This window comes from Pan paniscus, chromosome 8 (genome assembly GCF_029289425.2).
Source record: "Pan paniscus chromosome 8, NHGRI_mPanPan1-v2.0_pri, whole genome shotgun sequence".
Classification (NCBI taxonomy): Eukaryota; Metazoa; Chordata; class Mammalia; order Primates; family Hominidae; genus Pan; species Pan paniscus.
In genome coordinates, this window is record NC_073257.2 from 26,436,473 (window position 1) to 26,461,076 (window position 24,604).

Here is a 24,604-nt window from a genome sequence, read left to right on the forward strand (position 1 = left end):
TGTGTAGTAATAGTGCCATTTATTGACTAATATATGCCAGATATTGAACAGTCTCTATTTCACCTAGTCCCATAATGACATTTCAGAGCAGGTGTTATACCCATTTCACAGAAGAGGAACCTGAGGCTCCAAGGCTCAGTAACTTGCCTGAGGTTCCCCAGTGTGTGGTAGAGCTAGAATTCAAATCTCTCTTTGTAGATTCAATGTACAATGTAGAATTCAAATCTCTCTGTAAATTCAAATCTACATTTTTCTCTAGTGTCTCATGCCGATCATGCTGATGTCAGCACCTCACTAAAACCATGCCATATTTTCAGTAAATATGTGTTGATTATTTCTTTTGTATTTGTTTGCTTGTTTTTAGGAGAAGAAGAAAAACATTCTACTCATTTCCCCCCAAAAAAGAAAGAAACAGAAGAAAAAGATAATCTCACATGGCTTTGAAATAAACAGTGACCGAGCACATTTAAAACGAAAGCTTTGTGTGAGAGAAATCTGCTTTGAGGTTTTATACTTGGATTGTTCTAAGTAGGAAAAGAATTGTCTCTGTGTGCTCACCGAAGTTTTGGCTCTCAAAACAGTGTTTTAAAAAGTTTCAATATAGCAGGGATGACATACTTCCTGATAAAGATTCTCATCACCAAGAAGTGGCTTTAGTGTGATGAATACCAAGTCAGGTGACAAATTATGCAGCTCCTAGCTAGGGTGTGATTCGGATTGACAAACAGGAGGGATAAGCATGCGGATATTAATATTGTTGGGAGATTCTTTAATTCTACCCAATTCTTCTATCTGGTTCTATCTTAATACCCATCACAGATTTTTTTTTTTTGAGACGGAGACTCGCTTTGTCGCCCAGTCTGGAGTACAGTGGCACAATCTTGGCTCACTGCAAACTGCAACCTCCACTTCCTGGGTTCAAGTGATTCTCCTGTCTCAGCCTCCTGAGTAACTGGGATTATGGTCATGCACCACCATGACCAGTTAATTTTTATATTTTCAGTAGAGATGGGACTTTACCATGTTGGCCAGGCTGGTCTTGAACTCCTGGCCTCAAGCAATCCACCTGCCTTGGCCTCCCAAAGTGCTGGGATTACAGGCGTGAGTCACCATGCCCGGCCCACAGATTTTATTTAATAATATACACACGCTGTACTTTCATTCTCTCTAGGGGGTAAACAAACAAATCAAGGACTGTAAATATCAAACTCCAGAAAAGAGTAACCAAGCAGGACACAAACCCAACAGCTCACCCTTTCTCATTCCCCAGTTGGCAGGGCTGGCACCGAAGTTCCCTCTCTTTGCAACACCCGGCAAAGGGGACAGGAAATCTGAGCCACAGTTGGGCACTGGCACTCACAAGGTGCATGGCCTTGGGTGAGCCCTTTGATCAGTTTCTGCTCCTCAGTTTTGTTGCTGATAGCACGGGGAGTATTAGGATCTCAGAGAGCTGCAGGAAAGTTCAGAGGATGTGGTGTGGGCAAGCGCACTGTCAACTGTAAATCACTCTACAAAAAGTGATCACTATTACCTTAGTCAACAGACATTTCCCAGTGCGGAGAATTCAGCTCACCTGCTGTTGAAAAGGAGACACTCCACCTAAAACTCCTTTCTCTTCCCCAGCACTGAGATTTATTCTTCTCCTTTGTTTTCATTACTTCCTATATTGCATGTTTATTTATTTGTCCATTGTCTGTTTCCCTGTATTAGAATGTGGGTTTCTTGCAGGCCTGGCTTTGGTCTGTTTAGTTCTCTGTTGTATCCCCAGAGCCTTGAACAGTGCCTGGAACATACTAGGCTCAATACACCATTGTTGAATTAATGAATGCTAAATGACGTCTCCAGTCTAAATGACTCCCATCTTAGCCCCCAGCTCTGATATTATGAACAAGCAGTAAAAATGTCACGTGGAATTTTAGAAACTTGAACTTTCAAAGCAGGATGTTAGAGTGGTTTATTTATTTATTTATTTATTTATTCATTCCCTTAACTAATTTTCAGTCAAGTACTATGTGCAAAGCTCTAGGCTCTGCTACATGTCTGTTACGAATATCAGTCAATACAATTTTCTTTTTTTTGAGAGAGAGTCTCACTCTGTCGCCCAGGCTGGAGTGCAATGGCGTGATCTCGGCTCACTGCAACCTCTGCCTTCCGGATTCAAGTGATTCTCCTGCCTCAGCCTCCTGAGTAGCTGGGATTATAGGTGTGCACAACCACACCTGGCTAATTTTTATATTTTTAGTAGAGATGGGGTTTTGCCATGTTGGTCAGGCTGGTCTCGAACTCCTGACCTCAGTGATCCACCTGCCTCGGCCTCCCAAAGTGCTGGGATTACAGGCATGAGCCATCATGCCCCGCCAGTCAATACTGTTATAAAACAAAGCAAAATGGTTTTTTGTAAAAAAAGAAAAAAGTTTTCAAATACATATTTAAATGACAAATGCCCCCCTAATTTCCTATTTATGCCCAAATGATTCTATCTGATGTCTTCACAGCTGATTTACAGGCATCTGTGGTCTGGTGGCTTCTTTCTAGAATTAGGAAGCTCATCTTAATTTCCAAAGTGACATCTAGTTAGATGCCTAGGGGAAGGTATCGTATGGTCCAATTTCTTCCACACTTGTTTCTAAACTCATTGTAATTACTGGAGATGTGGGTTTCAGAGAGGGCATGAATAAGTACAGTTGATGTGTAGGAAAATAAAAAAGTCCCTTAGCAGAAAAGGTTAAAAAGAAAACTCCTGCTCAAGCGCGATAAGTTTTAAACAAGCCAGTTGTCCGTGACTTTGTTTATACTGCAGTTGGGTATTGTTTGACTTAGGAAGCTGTTCAGTCATCATGGTACTAATGAGTTAATAAGTAAGTAGATGCCTATATTTTCCAATTACGTGTCCCACTTTATTTCTGGGTAGTAACAGTGTGAATAATTTGGCAGGGTGGGTCCAAGAGAGAAAGAAAACTTAGAAAAATCTTCAAACCTTCAGAAACATCACTGGACTTAGAGTGTAGGAAATGCTTCATAGTGAGATCATATATAAATTAAAATGAATTTAATGTATATAAAATTTTTAAAAATTAATTTGTATAGGATTAAATTAATTTTATATAAATTAAAATGTAGCAATTAAGTGGAGGAATACTTATTTCAAAATTCTAAGTAATTCAAAAAATTGGATTGAGGCCAGGCGCGGTGGCTGAAGCCTGTAATCCCAGCACTTTAGGAGGCCGAAGCGGGCGGATCACTTGAGGTTAGGAGTTCGAGACCAACCTGGCCAACATGGTGAAACCCTGTCCTTACTAAAAATACAAAAATTAGCCAGGCGTGGTGGCATGTGCCTGTAATCCCAGCCATTCGGGAGGCTGAGGCAGGAGGATTGCTTGAACCCAGGAGGCAGAGGTTGCAGTGAGCCGAGATTGCACCACTGCACTCCAGCGCGGGTGACAGAGTCAGATCCTGCTCAAAAAACAAACACACAAACAAACAAGCACAATTGCATGTGCGTCTGACCTAGCTTACATAACACAATAGGGACCATCAAAGAAGCCAATGAGAACTTCAGAAACTATATCCCCCACCACAGTCCTAAATCTCTCCTGTCTCTTAGAAGGAGAGCAAGATTTTTAAGGTATTAAAGGGTCTACAGCAACTGAGAAAAGTCATCAGGTATAAAACAATCACAGAGCCACTCCAAATCTTTACGAAACCAGTTAGATGGAACAAAAAGATCCAGCATTTAACATTCCTCTGGCATGTAGGCATTTTTTTTGGCAGAAGCAGAACTTTGGAGCTACTGACTCAATGCTATCCTCCCCATCTCCATGTTTTTGTCTCCTTAGGACAATCTTGTTCTCAAAAGCTATGATGAGGTTCTTGAACTGAATGCCTTTAAGGTGTCCTTTACATCCTGCCTGTCTTCACCCAGTCCTACCTGGGTATTTTGAGAGTGTGTTAAATACTTTCATCCAGAATGCAGATTTTTAAGGTGATTATAGGAATTCTTTCTAGGTAGTAAGAACCTACATTACAATACAACCTTTGGTTGCATACAAATTTGGGCATTGTGTTTTTGCAACCAAAGTCCACAGCACTTGAATTCCACTACACACTTATAGGTGAATAGTGGAAAACCACTTGTGTCGAAAGGGTATTTCCCTGTCATTACTGTGGTGTCGGAAATTCAACACTGTGTTCTCCCATGAGAACATTCTTTTTAGACATGCGTCCTGCACTTGGCTTATAAAATCATTCACTATTATTCCAAAATTTTGTACACATGTCATGTTTGTTTGGGCTTGAAAGCCAATTTTTGTATTCAAATCTTTGCTTTTATTATTATTTTTTAATCCTTCCACTCAGCATGTGACCAGTTATACGCAGGTGCTTCAATAGTAGGGTGGTAACTAACATTGAATCAATTCTCACTGTGTGCCAGGCACTGCGCCACACATGTTACCTATCATAATTCACTTAATCCTATCATCCCCATTTTACAGATGTCTTAGTCTGTTCAGGCTGCTATAGCAAAATACATAGACTGGGTTCTATTATGAATAATAGCAATTTATTTCCCACAGTTCTGGAAGCCCAAGATCAGGGCACGAGCACCACTGGATTTTGGTGAGGGCTCCTCTTTCCCCTTGCAGACGGCTGCCTTCTGGCTGTGTGCTTACATGGTAGAAAGGACAAGGGACCTCTCTGGGGCTTTTTACTTTTCTCTCTCTTTTTCTTTCTTTCTTTCTCTTTCTTTCTCTCTCTTTCTTTCTTTCTTTCTTGCTTGCTTGCTTGCTTGCTTGCTTTTTTGACAGAGTCTCACTCTGTTACCCAGGCTGGAGTGGAGTGTGCAATCATGACTCACTGAAGACTTGACCTCCTGGCCTCAAGTGATCCTCCCACTTCAGCCTCCTAAGTAGCTGGGACCACAGGCACGTGCCACCATGCTTGGCTAATTTTTGTATTTTTGTAGAGATCAGGTCTCAGTATGTTGCCCAGGCTGATCTCAAACTCCTGGGCTAAAGTGATCCTCCTGCCTTGGCTTCCCAAAGTGTTGGAATTATAGGCGTGAGCCACCATGTCTGGCCTGGTGCCTCTTTTATAAGGGTACAAATACCATTCATGAGGGCTCAGCACACCCTCATAACCTAATGGCCTGTCAAAGGCTCCACCTCCTAATATCAGGACCTTGGGGGCTAGGTTTCAACAGATGAATTTTGGGGAACACAAACATTCAGGCCATAGCAGCACATAAGGAATGGAGTCTTGGAGTTAGTGAGAGACGGAACTGCAATTCAAACCCAGACAGTGTGGTTCCAGTGGTCTTACATTATTTTACATTGTTTCTTGTGGCAACATTTCCCTCCATGTATGTTAAGAATTTAGAAATGTTATATGGTGACTGCTAGGGACTGAATTGTATTCCTCTCCCCTAAATTTATATGTTGAAGTCCTAACCTCCAGTGTGATGGTTTTTGGAGATGAGGCCTTTGGTAGGCGATTAGGTGTAGATGAGTTCTAAGGGTGGAGCCTACATGTTGAGACTAGAGCCCTTAGAAGAGGAAGAAGAGAGATCAGAGCTTTCTGTCTCTGCCACCTGAGGACACAGCAAGAAGGTGGCCGTCTGCAAGCCAGGAAGAGAGCCCTCACCAGGAATGGAATCTGCTGGCATCTTGATCTTGGACTTCCAGCCTGCAGCACAGTGAGAAATAAATGTCTGTTGGTTAAGCCACTCAGTCTATGGTATTTTGTTATTGCAGCCCCAGCTCATGATGACAGTGACAATTCATCTGTCTATCCCTTACATTGGTGATAATCAGTGAAGAATTAAAAAAAAAAATAGAAGGTACTACGTAAATAAAGACAGGCAATGGTCTTTAAGATCAATGTCAGTACATGTATTATGGCAAGTATTAAATGATCTTATACAGCCAGAAAATATATGTGGTCTAACTCTTATTTTATAGAAGAAAGTAAAACACAGAGAGGTTAAATGACTGGTTTAAGGTCATGTAGAAGTACATACAAGTAGTATACAGGTGGTTTATTTTATTAGATTACAGGTGATTATTTTCTAGCTATGAGGTAAGTGCAGTCTGCTCTAAAAATAAAAATCTCTCCTCCTGCTCAAACCTCTACTTGAACTAGAGGGCAAAATTCCTGCTTTATTATTCTAATGACAAGATCATACTGCTTCTGACTAGAAAATGCCAAAACAGGAGACAAAATTAGCATCGTATGGTGCCAGTTAAAAATTATTTAGAAACCCACAAGTTCTGTGCTTTGTAAATTTTTTTCTCTCTCTCTAGGACATAGTAGAGCTGAATCATTACAATGAGGCATGTGACAGAAATGTTGACTATTTCTGCCATGTCTGTCTATTTATGACTTCTTCAGACTACAGTAATTGTCAGCAATAAATAGACTGTATTCAAATGGCAGGATTGATTTGCCATTCAGGATTATAACCAACTGTGAGCAGTTCATTCTTTGGTTAAATTATGCTTGTAAGAAGTGAGAAAATGGGATGAGAAAAAAATGCGCTCAGTCCGTAATGATAACCTAGGGTAATCATGTATTTTCCTGAAGGAAGTAATAAGGAACACACACCTTGGACACACAATAAACAGCATGGTGGGAAACCCTAGAGTGGATGGTCTGTATCGAGTGAGGTTTTCCAGGGCAATTTTATTCAAAAATCTCTGTCTCTTTGTTTGAATCTTAGAAGCATCAATATATGTTTCCTTGAAGATGGTGTTTAAGGCCATCCCTTTCATCTAAGGAGAATCTACAGTGTATATGTAAATAAACAGCTTTCTTCTTCAGGTGTCCACAAAACCCATGACCGTTATGATGTCAAGGAACTAAAGCACCCAACCTCCATACAAGTGTTCCTGAGTGCGACATTTTCTACTTCCAAACTACTAGTACCACGACTTTAGACTTAGGCTCTGTGGGCAGGTCCCTTATCTGATGAAAGAGGAAACAATGCTTCTGCTCACACATGTGTGCACATACGTACACACACATAAACCGGGTATGTTAGCACAGCATCATGTATATGCTATGATACATTTATTCTAATCGGCAAATGGCCCAAACCTATGTTGACCATAAGGTTTCATCACTTTTTTTAAAAAACAGCTATACCACACTTAATGCCTCACACCGAGTTCAAGGTCTGCTAAAAATCAGATTTTTTTTTAAAAACCTGGACTATTGTAAAGGTAGGCCATGTTTATCTTATACATAAGCAGTTGATCTTTAAGATATTTCATCTTATTGGTGCTAGCTAGTCCTAACAGATGGCTAAAGAATTCACTGACGCAAAGAAGCATGGTTGAGTCTCTGTGATGTGCCAGCCGTGGGGAGGAATGGAGAGGTGAACATGCCACCACCCTGTTTGCAAGGTTGGCACAGTATTGAAGGGGAGATAGACAAAATAAACCTGCAAGTCGCAAAGCAATGTAATGATAGAGGCAGCATGTGCCACATGTCAATGACAAACCATGTGAGAGGGATCAACCATCAGGTTGGGGTGGGCTGCAGCTAGGGGAGAGGCAGTGGAGGCTGCAATTCAGCTGCGCATCTAAAGTTAAGAAGAAGCTTTTTAAGATCTTGAAGCTATTATTCCCCACTTTTATACTATGTGCCCATCTCATGGACATGCTGTCTCTGTTGCCCAATGAGGGAATGGCTAAAAATGACTCAGTCTGTGGAACATGGCCTCCTTCAGTCTATTGTCCATGCCATGGCCCGAGTAATCCTTTAAAATCGTAAGCCAGATCACATTACACTCCAGCTGAAGTTCCTCCAATGACTTCTCATCTAATTAAGAGTAAAAGCCAAAGTGCATGGGCCAGCCTAAAAAATCAACATTATTTGGAAATCTCCTTTCTACCCCATCTTATCTCCACCTACTTTTCTTCTCTTTCCTTTTTTTTTTTTCCCCAGTCATCAGAAAAGCCATGCTCCCACCTCTAGGCCACCACACTTACGGTTCCCTCTGCCTGGGACTCTCTTCCCCCAGATAGCATTTCTCGCCGTAAAGGAAGGACTTCTCTCAGGGAGAAGCAGTCCCTGACCACTCAGTCAAAACCACATTCTTTTCACATTACTCTCCATCCTCCTAGACTATTTTATTTTTCTTCATGATGTTACTCGTCATCTGACACAGTACAGATTTTATATTCGTTTATTTCCTGTCTACCCTAAGTCCTCTTAAAACGGAACTTTCCTGAGCATGGGCTCGGGCATGTTTTATTCTCGGCGTTATCCCTGATGTCTAGAAGAGTACCTGTCATAGTGTGTTCAGCAGACATCTGTTGAAAGAATGACTTCCAGCACTTTGGGAGGCTGAAGTGGGCGGATCATCAGGTCAGGAGTTCGAGACCAGCCTGGCCAACATGGTGAAACCCCGTCTCTACTAAAAATACAAAAAATTAGCTGGGCGTGGTGGCGGGTGCCTGTAATCCCAGCTGCTCGGGAGGCTGAGGCAGGAGAATCACTTGAACCTGGGAGGCGGAGGTTGCAGTGAGCCGAGATCGCACCACTGCACTCCAGCTCTGGTGACAGTGCGAGACTCCATGTCAAAAAAAAAAAAAAAAAAAGAATGACTTAAGAGAGAATGCAACTGGAGCATTTCTTCATTAATACAGCCTGCAATTGTGGTGGCACAATGGGCAAGATCTGCAGTTACTTCTTTCAAGGAAGAGATATCACAGGGATGGTGGGGTTATCCCACTCCTGATCAGAATTTAGATTCACTGACTGCACCAATGGTGGGACTTGATCTTGACCACTGGGCCAAAACAGATGGAGATATACATTAAACAAAGAATTCTCTCTAATCACCTCTTCTATTATCAATCAAAAGTATTTGTATATTTACTTTTGTGTACAAAAATTTAACCTCCTGAATCTGATCACTTTATCTTCTGTTCTTGATCATTCAAACCACTTTCCCAGAAAAATTTAATTGCACAAAAGGCAGCATGCAACTACTCTTTAATTTTAGTTTCTGTTCCTTCTTTAAAATCCATTTTCAGTGTAACAATATCAGGCCCAGTGAAAGTTTCTATTGTAGTGAAAGGCCTTTTTTTTTTTTTTTTTTTTTTTTTGAGATGGAGTCTCACTCCGTTGCCCAGGCTGGAGTGCGGTGGCGTGATCTCGGCTCACTGCAACTTCCGCCTCCCAGGTTCAAGCAATTCTCCTGCCTCAGCCTCCTCAGGAGCTGGGACTACAGGCACGCACCACCACGCCTGAATAATTTTTTGTAATTTTAGTAGAGACGGGGTTTCACCGTGTTAGCCAGGATGGTCTAGATCTCCTGACCTCGTGATCTGCCCACCTTGGCCTCCCAGAGTGCTGGGATTACAGGGGTGAGCCACTGCACCTGGCTCTTTTTTTTTTTTTTTTTAGTATAAAATTTCCCTTTACCTCATGCAATTTCAAGTTATCAATCAGTACATTTATATGATTGATTGAATTTGGTGTGTGCTAAAAATTTGCTGCTCAAGGAAATCAACATTTTATTTCTCCTATTAGGCGTCTGTTCATCGTGTGTGGTTCAAGGAGGAAATTCGTGGCTGCAGAGATTTGAAAACCACAGACGAGGGGAATATATTCAACCCAGTTTTGACCTGTTTCTGCTTCTGTATATTGTGCATTAACTAGAAGTGATGTGAAGAAATGGAAGAGAAGAGAAAATGAGGCTGTGTATTGGAAAACATTTGTCAGCCTGCCCTGGCCAACTGTGAACACAGATTCCTAGAAGAATCAGTGAAAATCTCATCACTGGGGTTATTTGCAGCCAGACTGGTTCAGATAGTTGAGATTTTACTGTAGGGAGTGATTGTTTCTGGACCCCTTAAGGCCTGGGAGAAGGAGGAGTGATGATGATCTCATTGTCTATTCCCTTTTGTGATGGGTATTGATTAGTGCCAAGCCAATACCCAAGGCAATTCCAGTCCATAATAAAAAGCAACACAACAGCAGTCCCAATGATCAGTCAGCAATTTGGAAGCCAAAGGCAAAGATAAGAAGCCTGCTAGAGATTTACTTGCAGGCTTTATAATGTCATCTCCTTCAAACACTAGCAGAAAGCACAGTATTTCCTTTTGGTCCACCAGCTGCTGTTGAAACAGAGTTTTGATTGTAGTAAGACAGGACATTTGTTTCACTCAGGGCTCACTGACCATGCTGGTCTTCATGTCTTCTACTTAAGACAGTGTCCTTATACAAGCAAATAAGAGAAATGTGCCCGACACGACAATGTACAAGGATACACAGAATGAAAATAACCAAGACACCTAAAAGACCCACATACTTTTAGAGCAGAAAAATAAATTCCACTGAGGATCACTTCTGGAATTTTTATCTTTATTCCTACTGATTGGATTTCCCACCTTTCCGAAGAAGGTAACATGGTCAAGTTCTTCCAAGTCCTAAGAGTCCAACCCAAGCCTTCATTTAAGTTTTCGATTTAGAGACCAGGTGTGGTGGCTCACGTCTATAATCCCAGCCCTTTGGGAGGCTGAGGCGGGCAGATCACTTGAGGTCAAGACTTGAAGACCAGCCTGGCCTACATGGTAAAACCTTATCTCTACTAAAAATACAGAAAAAATTAGCTGGGCGTGGTGGCACACACCTGTAATCCCAGCTACTGGGGAGGTGGAGGCAGGAGAATCGCTTGAACCCGGGAGGCAGAGGTTGGAGCCGAGGTCGTGCCACTGCACTACAGCCTGAGCGATAAAGCAAGACTCCGTCTCAAAAAAAAAAGAAAAAAAAAATTCTGTTGAGAATGAAGCCCAGTGTCATCATTTGCTCCCCTAACATGTAAAACCATCTATGTAGAAAAACTGATTCTACTATAATAGAAATGTTTTCCAGAACCTAGACTCCCCTAAACTCATGGCTGCCCATGAATTAGTGCTTGAAGATTGATTTTTACAGCTTACGGAATCATATATTGGTATCTGATTTTTCTTACAGCACTCAAGAAGTTAAGAATTTTCTATTTCAGTTGGATTCAAGTGGTTTCTGCCTTTTCTCAGGGTACAAGTTCTACAAGGAGCTGGGAGATAATTTTAAAATAGCCAAAAAATACCCTTTGCATGAGGAAACGATCAGAACAAGAGTCTAGTTATTTCCATTAGGCTGTTCTCTTCCACAAGTGATGCTAGCATGATAGTAAATGCCAGAACTATAAATTCTATAAATGTGTAGAGACTGTCCATACAGAAGAGAAGGCCATCATTTCATAACAACATATGGAAAGTAAACACAACTTGATCTTTAGATTTTAAAGTAGTTGGCAGTGTTGGAAATTCAAGAAACTTGAATTCATTTGGAGCATGTAAGTTAAGATGGAGCTCATAAGAAATGTAACAGATTTTTTTCCTTGATATTATTTTTAGAGTCCATTTTCAGAATTCAACTGAATTGTATTTAGAATTTAAAATTATAGCTCAATGATCCATTTTTAAAAAGAGAAATTCAGCTGGGAGGAAAAGGATAGTTATACTTAACATACCTTTTTTTTTTTTTTTTCTGAGACAGGGTCTCGCTCTATTGCCGAGGCTGGAGTGCAGTGGTGCAATCTTGGCTCCTTGCAGTCTTGACCTCCCAGGCTCAAGCAATCCTCCTACCTCAGCCTCCCAAGTAGTTGGGACTATAGGTGCATTTCACCATGCATAGCCAACTTTTTAAATGTTTTGCATAGAAGAAGTCTTGCTACGTTGCCTAGGCTCGTCTCAAACTCCCGGGCTCAAGCAATCCGCTCACCTCGGTCTCCCAAAGTGCTGAAAGGCCCAGCCTTACTTAACATATCTTTAGCTGGATTTTTTGTTTGTTTGTTTTAAGTAGAAGAGAAAAACAAACTCTGAGCAAACCAAGTTTGTTTTTCTCTTCTACTTAAAGAAAAAATCCTAAACTCTGAATTCTAATTAATGAAAATTAAATTATTTGCACAAGTATTTGGATTGGCATTTATATCCTGGCAAATGATCTAAATGCACATTTTTTAAAGCCGTGGGATTAAAAAGATAAAGACCCTTACTAGAAGACTAGCAGTTGGTTTTTTATTTTAGCTGCTCCATTTCATTTCTTTTTACAGTCAGTGATAAATGGAGATCATATATTCTCCTTAATGGCCTGTTCGTGATTTGGCATTGTGCTGAGGCTGGCTGGCAGTGGCTCTGAGGATACGTGGGGGTGTCCCTGGGCAGGAGAGAAGATACTGCTGAAAGTCATGCCCCATCCCCTTTCCCTCCGCCCCAGTGCTAGGGGCTGGCTGGGCCACTCAGCCAGCACAGACGGCCCAGTGGGCACAAGTTACAGGGGACTTCTTCCAGCCTCCTTTTTCCTCTCCCTTCCCGCCTGTTCAGAGACGTGCAACAGAATAATGAGAAGCAGGAGGCCTCCTTGAAATAATGTCACATGGAATTCTCAGTTTAATAAGGCCTCCAGTTTGTTCCAAACATGCTTGAGCATTTGGTGGCATATTAGAAATTGATCTGAAAGTAACCGGACACGCTTGGCACCCTTTTCTTCTTGCGCCAAACCATTTTGTTATTCTCACGTTTTATTTCCTTATTATTTGTAAGCGTGTTTGGCTGCACAGCAAGCCACACATTATTTGTGGGATGGTAGCCTGCAGGAGTTTTTTATTTTTAAATTAAGCTGCCACTTGACATATAAAATGTAAATTTTCCATAATCATATCATCACAGTGACAGTTCCATGTTTCATAATTTGTGCAGGCTCCATTCTCTTTCTGCATGGAATGCTTAGCAGCCAGTCTGGAGAACTTGCTGTGTGTTCTCCAGGCTGAGTCCTTGCTGAAGACCACCCTGAGCTGGAGGTACAGCGTGCTACCTGGACACCCTTTGTGCCCGCCTGGCAGGTGCAGAGCTGCCCGCCTACTACGCCCTGGGTCACCTGCTTACCTGAGTGCTGCACCTTGAAGGTTTGCCATGGTAGAGCCTGGTGGGGGAGCAGTGTTGTCCCTTCCAGAGTGAAAACCAACTTATGAAGATAAGAACCAACATGACCTCTGGAAGGAAAATCCAGAACAACTGGTTTAAAACCTGGAATTTAGGCTTATTTTGCCACCTAAAAAAATTGGGGGACAGTAGGGAGGGAACAGCACTCCCCAAAGCTGGAGGCCTAGTTTCTATTAGTGGTTCTAAGTCATTCCCGAATATTAACTTAGGCAAAATATTTATAACTTTCAGTATTTCAGTTCTCAGCAGGCAACATGGCAGTAGGCTGTAGTGGTAGAGACGGGATCTGCGGTCAGAGTCTGTTGTGAGTTTGAATCTTAGCTGTGCTACTTACTAGTGCTATGATGGAGGCAAATTAACTTGAACTTTCTTTGTGTCAGTTTGCTCATCTATCAAATGGGCATAAATACTCTCATAAGGTTGCTGTGAAGATTAAATTAGATATTCCATGAAAATCACACAGCAAAGAGCCAGGTACATAATAAACATGCAATAAATATTAACCAAAAGGATTATAATAATTATTATTCAGTGCCAGGACATGGAGTGAGAATTAACAATTTTCTCTCCAAGAAAAAAATACATTTAATTTCCAGACAGAAGGGATATGTAACAATAACACCCTATTTCAAACTTGGTGAGAAGATGGAGATGACTTCACTCATGCAGAGAACTATGTATTTGTGGAGGACTTCCAGCTTGCAATCCCCATAGGCTCAGCCGGGTCTGCACAGGACTGAATGAGGCTCTACCTCCTTCACTCACTACGCCCTGCTTTCATCAAAGGCGTTCACTGCATTTAGTGGCTTGTGTGGTTTTGGCTCAGAATGGTAATAAAGAGGTGACGAGTGACAAGAGAGGGCTCCTGCTACTCTCTGGCTTCTCCGTTAAGCGTCTGATAATGCTGGTCTCTGTCTGATAAGCCGCAGGGGTTACTTGTCCTGCGTGAGCCTTTCAAGGAGTCAGAAAGGAAACCTCAGCTCTGCAGACCCATTGATGGCCGCGGAGGCTCAGGGACATGCCTAGGGATTGTTTTTGAATGAGATATGGTTTGTCCCTGTGGTGTTGCAAATGATTCTCTCTAATCTACTGTAAAACCCAGTCCCATGCAAAGAGTGTCACTGCCAGACATTCCCGAAGGGTCTGGGGGGAAACAGACAGATACAGGGACTGCAGCTTTAGGAGAAAACGTTGTTTGAGGGAAAGAACGCTTAAATAGGAATATAACAGTGTAGAATTAAGAATAAAAAGGCAAAAGAGCCTTTAATTGCTATAGAATCCCAGAGCAGTGGTTCTTAACCTAAATTATACTGTTATTTAGAAAGATTTATAAAATTTTAGCTTATTTGTTAATTTTTTTTTAAGTCGGTGTCTTGCTCTGTTGCCCAGTTTGGAGTGCAGTGGTGCCATCACAGCTTACTGCAGCCCCAAAATCCTGGACTCAGAAGATCCTCCTCCCTCAGCCTCCTGCGTAGCTGGGACTACAGGTGCACACCACCATACCTAGCTAATGTTTAGAAACTTTCTGTATAGATGAGATATCTCTATGTTGCCCAGGCTGGTCTCAAACTCCTAGCCTCAAGCGATCCTCTCACCTCAGCCTCCCAAAGCCTTTGGCCTAAAATGTTAACTTTTTTGATGTAAGGTGTTGAGCCATAAAGAGGTCAGGGGGAAGAGGAGATTAGAGATGGTTTAACCCACCAATATGTTTCCAGGAAAGGAAGCTGATTCTGAAGAGACTCAGTGAGTTGCCCAAAGTCCCAGAGCTAAGTCAAGGCCAAGGCAGAACCAGAATCCACTGACCTCCAGCTCTAGGGCTGTTATGTATTCCCCCACCTACCCCTTCTGGACTGCATGACTCTAGCTAGCAAGAGCTGCAGTTTTAGCACTGGCCAAATCCATTCTTTTTCTAGGCTTCATCCATTGCTGTGCCCCCCGAGGACCCTTGTACCAATGACCATGGTTTCTGATGAGTTCCTCTGCATCCTCCACGTCTCAGAGTGGAGATTTCACTGTTCATTCTCCAGGAAAGACCTTCCTGACTCCCAGGGCTAGGTTGGCTGCTCCTGCCCTGTGCAGTAAAGCCTTTGCCCTATCCCCTATCCCTGCACATCTCACGTGGGGTGTAACTGCCTTTTCTTGAGGGAATTAAAAAACATGCAATCAAGGTTGGGTGTGACGGCTCATGCTTGTAATCCCAGCACTTTGGGAGGCCACGATGGGCAGATCACCTGAAGTCAGGAGTTTGAAACCAGCCTGGCCAACATGGCAAAATCCCATCTTTACTAAAAAAAAAAAAAAGAAAACAAAAAAGCTGGGTGTGGCTGTGTGTGCCTATAATCCCAGGTACTTGGGAGGCTGAGGCAGGAGAATCGCTTGAACCCGGGAGGTGAAGGTTGCAATGAGCCACGATTGTGCCACTGCACTCCAGCCTGGGCAATAGAGCAAGACCTGTCTCAAAAACCAACCAACCAACCAACCAACAAACCAACCAACCAACCCCCTTCTACACAATTAATTAGAAACGTAAAGATGAAGAATTAAGAAAGGATAAGGCAAATGGCCTCTTTCATTCCCACAGAATCGTAGAGATGTATTCCCAACCCAAATTCTATTGCTCCCTGAGAAAACATTTTTGTCCAGACCCATTGACCAAGTCTAAGTTTTGCAGAAGCAATAACCTGGTCCTCTGCTTTGTCCTTGGTTCCTTTAGAATCTAGCACAGTAAGTGGCTCATAGAAGGTGCTCAACAAATGTTTGTTCAATGAAAGTTGAATGAATGCTTTAATGTTAGCTAACTAACATTAACATGGGTCATGTCCTCTCTGTGGCTTTTCTTCTTGCAGCTCAACATCTCCATTTTTTTCTGCTTCTCATAGACAGTGTCTAGAGTCTTCATCTCCTGAAAGCCCCTTCTGGACAAACTCCAGGTTTCCAGGTCTGTTTAGCTGGTGACTTTGCAGATGCCACACCTTGTTCCATGAGGAGAAGGCGGGGCAGTCTCTCTTGCTCCTCCTAGGAGTCTCTGTATTTCTAAGGAAGTGACTTACAATTGTGTTGCCTTCCTTAATCACCAGCCAATACTGTTGGTTCATTTTCAACTTATACCCATTCAAGGCTATGCTGTATGTTTAGAAGGGACTACTCCCTGGGACTTACAGTCTCTTTGAGTAAGTTATAATAGTAACAACACCCATAAAATGATAGTGAATGATGGTGTCTTAATATACAGGTGTGTGATTACTCCAAAAAGTAATTGATTTTATTCATTATAATTAAAAAATAGCCCAAGCACAATAACCCAGTGTGGGTTATTGTTGAGCCAATCAACACTTTCTTCCCCCTACAACCATGCTTGACTAGCTTAAAAAAATATTTCTAAAAGGCTGGGTGCGGTAGCTCAAGCCTGTTATCCCAGCACTTTGGGAGGCTGAGGCGGGTGGATCACCTGAGCTGAGGATTTCGAGACCATCCTGGCCAACATGGTGAAACTCTGTCTCTACTAAATATATAAAAATTAGTCAGGCGTGGTGGCAGTCACCTGTAATCCCAGCTGCTCGGGAGACTGAGGCAGGAGAATTGCTTGATCCTGTGAGGCAGAGGTTGCAGTGAACTGAGATTGTGCCATTTCACTACAGCCTGGACAAGAGCAAAACTCTGTCTCAAAAAAAAAAAAATTCTTACTAAGGCAGGAAAATAGGGTCTGGAGGCAGGGAACATAAAGTGGATGAACACTTCAGCTATGACAGGAAATGTCTTTTCATAGGGTGTACACTGAGTAAATGACTTTGTAACTTTACTTCATCCTCTTCATTTACATAGGGCATACACCAAGTAACCAATGGAATTGTCTGGAAGGTATTTAAATCCCCACAAATTCTGTAACGAGGCCCTTGAGCCCCTATGCTTGGGCTGCTCCCATACTGTGGAGTATAATTTCATTTTCAATAAATCCCTTCATCCCTTCCTTGCTTATTTATGCGTTTTGTCCCATTGTTTGTTCAAGATGCCAAGAACCTGGACACCCTCCACCAGTAACATTACTACATTTGAAAGAATGAAGGGCTTCAAAATTTTGTCCATGACAGGGGTCACTCTATCCCACTGGCATAGTGAGTGTGTGAGCAGGGGAACCAGATGTGTTTTACAGTCAGTTTCATCCACATTCAAGCATTTCTTTTCCAGATTTTCAACATAAGAAATTTTGTTGTTTTTGTTGATATTTTGGGTAGTGGTGGCCAATGTCTGTTGTCTCTCTCCTGTGTCTCTGCCCCTAGAGGCCCCTGAGACACAGATAGAAAGGAAGCAGCTTCCCCAAGGACTTGGACAGCAGACAAGCTGGCTAGGGAGCAGGGGGCAGGTGATGAAACAGGGGAAAAGCTCATTTCTATGACCCATCAGGGAAGCTGAAAAAATCTAGAAATGTCACCAGGATAACTGCATAGGGAGATACAGCATCCTTGACAGCTCTATAACTATTATGCAGAAAATAGCAACAGCAGAATCAACTAAGGTTGTAAAGGAACATTGAAACCATTATGAATGGAGATCTAAAAGAAGTGATCAGAAAAGCACTACAGGATTTGGCAAGCACCCTGGAAAAAATATAGGAGCTCTATGCCTAAAACACATTGACTATGACAGCATTAAGGGTGGTGAGGAACATAGAAGGAGCCTTGGAAAGGACAAGAAAGTGCTTTGTTTCAGAGACATACTTTTATAATTCTTATCATACCTCACTCAAATGATGCCTAGAACAGGGAGCAGGTTCCAGTGAGGTGTAGACAATCTAGATTCACAGAGAGAACTATTATTTTTTGCATGAGGACATCAGAATTTAGAGAAAAGTCTGAACTCTTTTCCTCCACAAATGTCTACGGATCCACTTCATTCACTGAATTCCTGGAAGGACAAGCTTAATTTTATAGCTGAAAAAGCAGGGGCTCAAAGTGTCCTAGTCATTCATTTTAAAACTTTTTTTTTTTTTTTAAATGGAGATTCTGGCTGTCCTTTCACATTCATTAACCAAAAGAAAAAGAGAAGCAAATTTTGCAGGGCAATCCCACTTATATCCTTGTTGACGAAGACTGAAGGTTCCTTAGGGCCTAAGCTTTTTCATTCCACAATTGCTGCAGTAAAAATGGCTGGTCCTTTTGCTCTCGATCTCTTGCAGGGAGAGCAACATTTTTACATAAATAGCATTACGTTAGAATGCTAAATTATATTTTGGTTTCATTTCAGATAAACTAGAAATGGAACACATGATAATTACCTAGTAAAAAATTCAATATCAGGTTATGAAGAGAACCATGTGTTGTAGTCCCTTTGGGCTTCTATAACAAAATACCTTAGACTGGGTAATTTATAAACATTAGAAATTTATTGCTAACAGTTCTGGGGGCTGGGAAGTCCAAGATCAAGGTGCTGGTAGATTTGGCGTCAGGTGAGGCCTCTGTCTGCTTCATAAATGGCACTTTCTTGTTGTGTTCTTACATGCCAGAAGGGCAAGGCGGCTCTCTAGGGCCTCTTTTATAAGAGCACTCATCTCATTCACGAGGGCAGAATCCCGTTCATGAATTTTGGGGGGACACAAACATTTAGGCCATAAAACCATGAAAATCCAAGATTAGAGCAGCAGTCCTCATTTTAGAACTGATAACAAATGGGCTGGGTGTGGTGGCTCATGCCTGTAATCCCAGCACTTTGGTAGGCTGAGCAGGCAGATCACCTGAGGTCAGGAGTTTGAGACCAGCCTGGCCAACATGATGAAACCCTGTCTCTACTAAAAATACAAAAACTAGCCAGGTGTGGTGGTGCACACCTGCAATCCCAGCTACTCAGGAGGCTGAGGCAGGAGAATTGCTTGAATCCGGGAGGAGGAGGTTGCAGTGAGCCAAGATCATGCTATTGCACTCTAGCCTGTGCGACAAGAGTGAAACTCCATCTCAAAAAAAAAAAAAAAAAAAAAAAAAAAGTGATACCAAATGATCAACGATTTTCCAGAAAATCCCAGGACAATCTGCCAATCTGCCAATATGTTAGGTAAAAATATTGTTGTATATGGTGTGCCCTGTTTTCCAGAAAACTGATAAAGACAAGTTTGTCATCTCTGATATTTACTTTTCAGTGGTGACATGAAGCAAGGCCAGAAAGCAGGGAACAGCCTCTAGGAGCCCCTTTTTCAGCACCTGCTATGTGCCAGGGCTGTGTTGTGCTCTTTCCACTTACTCTCATGTTGGACTCTCCTATCAGCCCTGGCAGCTTAGATACTCCTATCCTCCTTCCTACCAAAAAGAAACTGAGGCTCAAAAAGCTACATGAATTCCCTCAAAACATGCCTTCTGCAAGTAGAAAAAGCAAGACTCAAACCCAAGTCTGTCTAACTCTAGAATCTGTGTGCTTTCCATTGCATCAGGTTGCCCTGACCAGGATGTGTCTCTCTCCTTTGTCCCCCTCCAGCTGCCATGGTAGATTTGTGTAACTAAAGGGAAATGTGTTTGGCACAAGAGGGGTTTCTTTAGATTCTCTTTTGTCCCAGACACTAAATCAGATATGGACTCAGTTACACTGAAAAAGATGTAAGATCTTATATTGAATAAGATAAACAAAAGTGGATATAATTCTTACCCTTTAGGTGCTGGCACACAAGTAACCATAAGACAGATGTGTATAATCCAGGAAAGCTTCCTGGAGGAGTCAGAGTATGATCTTAGGGGAAAGTAAAGAGCTTCAACTGGACTCCTGGTTTCATGCAGCACGGTAGTCATCACTCTAAGTCATCAACAGGTGCTGCAGTGCCAAAAATGGCTAGAGTCTGAGGTCCCAGTTCTGCCACCAAACTCTTCGGACCAGTCTCCTATTCATCTTTGGTGGACTGAAAAGAATGGCTCTTTGCTATAGGCTGAATGTGCTCCTCCAAAATTCCTATATTGGAATCCTCAATCCCAAGGTGATGATATTAGGATGGAGAGACTTTGGGAGGTGATTAGGTCATAAGGGTGAAGCCTCATGAATGAGATTAGTGTCCTCATAAGAGACAGACCCCAGAATCTCCCTCACCCCTTCTGCCATGTGAGGACACAAAGAGAAGACTGCTGTCTATGAACCAAGAAGTGAGCCCCTTTCATACACCAAATCTACCCCCACCTTGATCTTGGACTTCACAGGCCCTAGAATGGTAGGGAATATATTTCTGTTGTTTATGAGGCATCTAGTCTATGGGATTCTATTATACAAGCCTGAATAGATGAAGACTCTCTTCCTTGAGAATGAAGGGGTGAGCCAAGGATGCTTGGGTTGCTTTGTGTCTTAGAGATTTAAGATTCTATATTCTACATTGATTTTTTTAAAAACTCCTCATTTTGTTACACTTTCATCACTTACATGGCACACTTGTGTTAACTAAGCTTTTCCCCTTAAATAAATAGTCTTGACATTTCTTTCTGTTGCTTCTGATCCACTTACTAGAAGCTGCTGAGGTCTCAGCTGCCAGGAACAAGGCAGGCATGCATTGCCCTTCTGGCTGGGCTCACCAAAGGAGCCTTGAGTTCTCAGCAATGTGGAAACACTCCTGACGGCAAATGGAGGGTTGCAAATGTTCTCTGGGGGTGACATTTCTGCAAACCTTTTGTTGGGCAATCCCCTTTCTCCCCAGAAAGCATCAAATGCATGCTATCCCCAGAAGCTACATGTCTTTGGAAAGAGGAAAGAATAACACTCCTTCAATAACAGCAACCCTCAGGTGGGTGGTGAAGGACCTCACCCTCTGATTACAGTGGTGCTTCCTGGAAGACCTGAAATAACTGTCCCCATGGAGAAGTACTCAGAGAAGCAGAAAGGGTCAGCAGATGAACTAAAAAACAACTTTATGAGCAGATACCTAAGAGTTAACATTTCATGTTGTAAAAGTCAAAACTACAACTCCCGTCACCAACCCAATGCCCAGCCTTTAAATGTTCTATCTATACTTACAGCAGTGTTCCTTTAAATATGATCACCGATAAAGAGGGGTGCCTTTTAGTGTTTAGACCCGCCTCAAATTGAGTAACAAATCAGCTCTTTCACACTCAGGCTGCGTTTTGGTTAACTGCAGCAGTGATGTTCATTATCCTTCGTGAGTAAGCCCTGAGGCTCTTTGGGCATCAGTGCTCATAAATTAATATTTATGATGAAGATTAATAAAACCGAAATGAAAAAAAGGGACTTAAAATTAAAATTTAAAAAGCTCTTCAATCTCTAAATCCATTTCCAGTGAGAGGGATGGAGGAACAGTTAGTACCACGTGTGTTCGCAAGCATTTATCAGTAGACAAATCTCTTAATTGTAACCATTATATTGTGAATGATCCACTAATCCTTCAATTTCATTCTTCACTGTTTCTCATTTAAGCATATTCTTGCATTTTTTCTATGCCTAGTTCCTCAGTTAAAGAAGGAAAATAAACTTCTTGTGAAAAAATTTACTTTTCCTTTGTATTCTTATATACCCACATGCTTTTCTGTTTATCCTTTTTGTTAAATATGAAAGAAACTGAATAAAAAGTCTGAAAAAGGAATTTAAGAGAAACCTGTGCTATTTACTTGCCCCTAAACCACCACTACAGATAATCTTCTAATTTTTAAAGACCTTCAAATAATAGAATAACATTGAATGCATTTCATTATTAAGCACTCTCAGTATTAGAAGTTTTCCTTGTGTTCAGAAAGCATTCTTGTTGTGTTTTTTATTGTTGCTGTTTGTTTTTTTTGTTGTTTTGAGACAGAGTCTTGTTCTGTTGCCCAGGCTGGAGTGCAGTGGCATGATCTCGGCTCACTGCAACCTCTGTCCCCCGGGTTCAAGCGATTCTCACGCCTCAGCCTCCCGAATAGCTAGGACTACAAGCGCACACCAACATGCCTGGCTAATTTTTTGTATTTTTAGTAGAGACGGGGTTTCGCCATGTTGCCCAGGGTGGTCTCAAACTCCTGAGCTCAGGCAATCCATCCACCTCAACCTCCCAAAGTGCTAGGATTGTAGGCATGAGCCACTGTGCCCAGACTCTTATTGTGGTTTTAATGAACTACTTTTTGCTCTGTTCTTCTATTGCCTCAATAGAGTATACTATTACATTTTTATCCAGCACAAAATCCTGGCAAAGCTTTATACAGGGCACAGAAGGGTTAACAGTGATTCTCCACGAGGGGTGATTTTGCACCTCTACTCTCCAGCCCATGGAGGACATTTGGCAACATCAGGAGATATGTTTGATTGTCACAACCCGGAAGGTGCTACCAGCATCGGTTGATAGAGGCCAGGGATGCTGTTAAACATCCTAGAATTCCCAGAACAGCACCATCCTCCCCACCCTCCAGCAGAGAATGATCTGGTCTGAAAAGTCAATAGTACCAAGACTGAGAAACCCGAGGGTTAAGAGGAAGTGGCAGCTACACGGTAAGGCAAGACCATTGAAACAGCTGCAGGGAATTCAACGCCAGTACCAACCGTATGGTTCACATTATTCTAAATCGCCTGGGATTAATCAATGTAGGGTAAGATTAGGGAGTGAAACCATCCTGGAGAGCATTTAAGGTTTTGAAAATTGTTAACCACATGATTTTAGTTATATTTTGGATCTACTTTTTATTTTATGGTGAGATTACCAACGCAATTTGCCTCTATTTTTCATAAGGTAAAAGCTGTAATGCATTATTTGGGAATTCTAATTTTTCAGGAAGCATTTTAGCTTGGCCAGCATAACTGCCAATGCTTGACATGCTTCCCTGGCATAATGAGTGGGATTTATTTGTAATATAAACTTCTGATTGGTTAGTTCCTGGCTCTTTAGAAACTGCCACATTTTTGAGGGTTGTACTTTCCCAACATTAATATGAGCGTTTGAATGTTATTTTTTCCTCCAGAAAAATGTCCATATGTCAAAGGTCAATGATATAAAAGTATTCTAATTTAATAGCAGGCATGACTAAATATAGAATGGAACAAAATCCTGGAATTACTTTGCAAAGCCAACAACAACAAGAATAATCAGTACTGCACAGTGACCCCCTCTCAGACAACTTCTGGATGTGCCACATTTCTTTTCAACAGGGCTGCCACAAGGGAAGTCAGTATCTAGTCTTTGTTAAATCAGATTTCCCATTCTGGCAGCAAAAAGGTTTTCCCATCTCATCACCTTAGTTGGAAAACAAAGCTCACTGTCCTGATAGTTGAAGTTGCTTTCTAAAGTGCAAAGGGATACACATTTGTAAGGTGTATTAAGGTATTTGTTTCCAATTATTTGGCCATGCAAACAGCGCAGCTCTTTGATTGAAATAAATGTGAGAAAAAAACTTAATACTTGTTGAAGTCCGGTCCACCATGAGCCATTTGGCTTTATGGGTTAGGAAGTGAGAAACATTGCTACAGCCCATGAGTACTTGGGGAAACTGAAGGGCACAAACCCTTTCAGTTTCCCCAAGTACTCATGGAGTGAAGTCATGTTTCTCAGTATGTGCTTCCTTGGGGGTCTGACAATGCTTCACTCAGAGCAGCGTCAACTGAGGCCAAGGTCATGGGTTGACTTCTTCAAGGTCACAGATTGGCTTTTCCCATGGGCAGTCAACTTCTTCAAGGCCTGTGGTCAAATCCAGCCCTCCTCACCTTTCCTCACTCTCCATTTAGGAATATGTCAACTGTTGCAGTGTAAGGGGCTAGAATGTGAGGTCTTTCCTACTGTCTACTTCCATGAGAGGACAGCAGTCAATGTTGTGTTGATTTCATACTCAAAAGACAGGAGTCTACATTTAATTGGATGCCATACATGTTATTTCTTGTCCTATTAAAAATATGGTTTTGTATTAAAATTAGATTCCTGAATAATGCCTATGTATAGGCCTGAGGGTATTTCTCCATCTCAACCTCCATGCTATGAGCCTGCAACAGGAATGGCTCTATCACTGCTTCTTCACACAAGGTTAACTCTCTTACTAAGTGGATTCTGAAAGGATTGAGGAATTGAGGCTGACCCGGGTAGTGATGGGATGAGAATGTCAAGAGAAGATGTCCTTGGGTGGACAACAGCATCTTGATAGAGCTTCCATTTTATCTTTCCAAGCAGCCCAATACTGTTTTCTTATCTATAGACTCATGGAAGGTTACAGCTCAGAAATGTCTTTACGATTTCCTAGTCCAACCCTCCAGTAAACCATGGGCCAGAGTGGTTGTGTCAATCAATGATCACACAGCTGGTCAGTGGCCAGGCTAGGATTCATTCTCTACTCTCTGGTGCTACTGACTATAAAGGAAGAAGCAGGATGGGAAGATTCTAATGAACTCAGAAAGAGGATGGGGAAAGAGAGCAAGGATTGAAATCCTAGTATCCGAGAACCATGGGACTCGAAAGGGTCCAATTTAGTTAAATGCAAATCGTGTGATATGGTTTGGCTGTGTCCCCACCCAAATCTCATCTTGAATTGTAGCTCCCATAATTCCCAGGTGTTGTGGGGGGGACCTAGTGGGAGATAATGGAATCATGGAGGCGGTTTCCCCCATACTGTTCTCGTGGTAGTGAATAAGTCTCACAAGATCTGATGGTTTTATAAGGGGAAACCCCTTTTGCTTGGCTCCCATTCTTT

At 42.0% G+C, this 24,604-nt stretch overlaps 1 protein-coding gene across 10 annotated transcripts in view; it reads right to left on the reverse strand.

The window, feature by feature from the left end:
* The window catches only part of FRMD4A (FERM domain containing 4A), a 688,283-nt gene that overhangs the window by 271,386 nt on the left and 392,293 nt on the right, over positions 1 to 24,604 (reverse strand). For 5 of the 10 annotated variants that reach the window (XM_055092430.2, XM_055092432.2, XM_055092431.2 and 2 more), the window contains exon 3: positions 12,939 to 13,045. The exons of the other annotated variants lie outside the window; for them this stretch is intronic. In XM_055092430.2, the coding sequence (XP_054948405.1) occupies positions 12,939 to 13,040 (102 nt within the window). In that variant the 5' untranslated portion in view covers positions 13,041 to 13,045. The remainder of the gene's footprint in view (positions 1 to 12,938; positions 13,046 to 24,604) is intronic. 10 annotated transcript variants of the gene reach the window in all.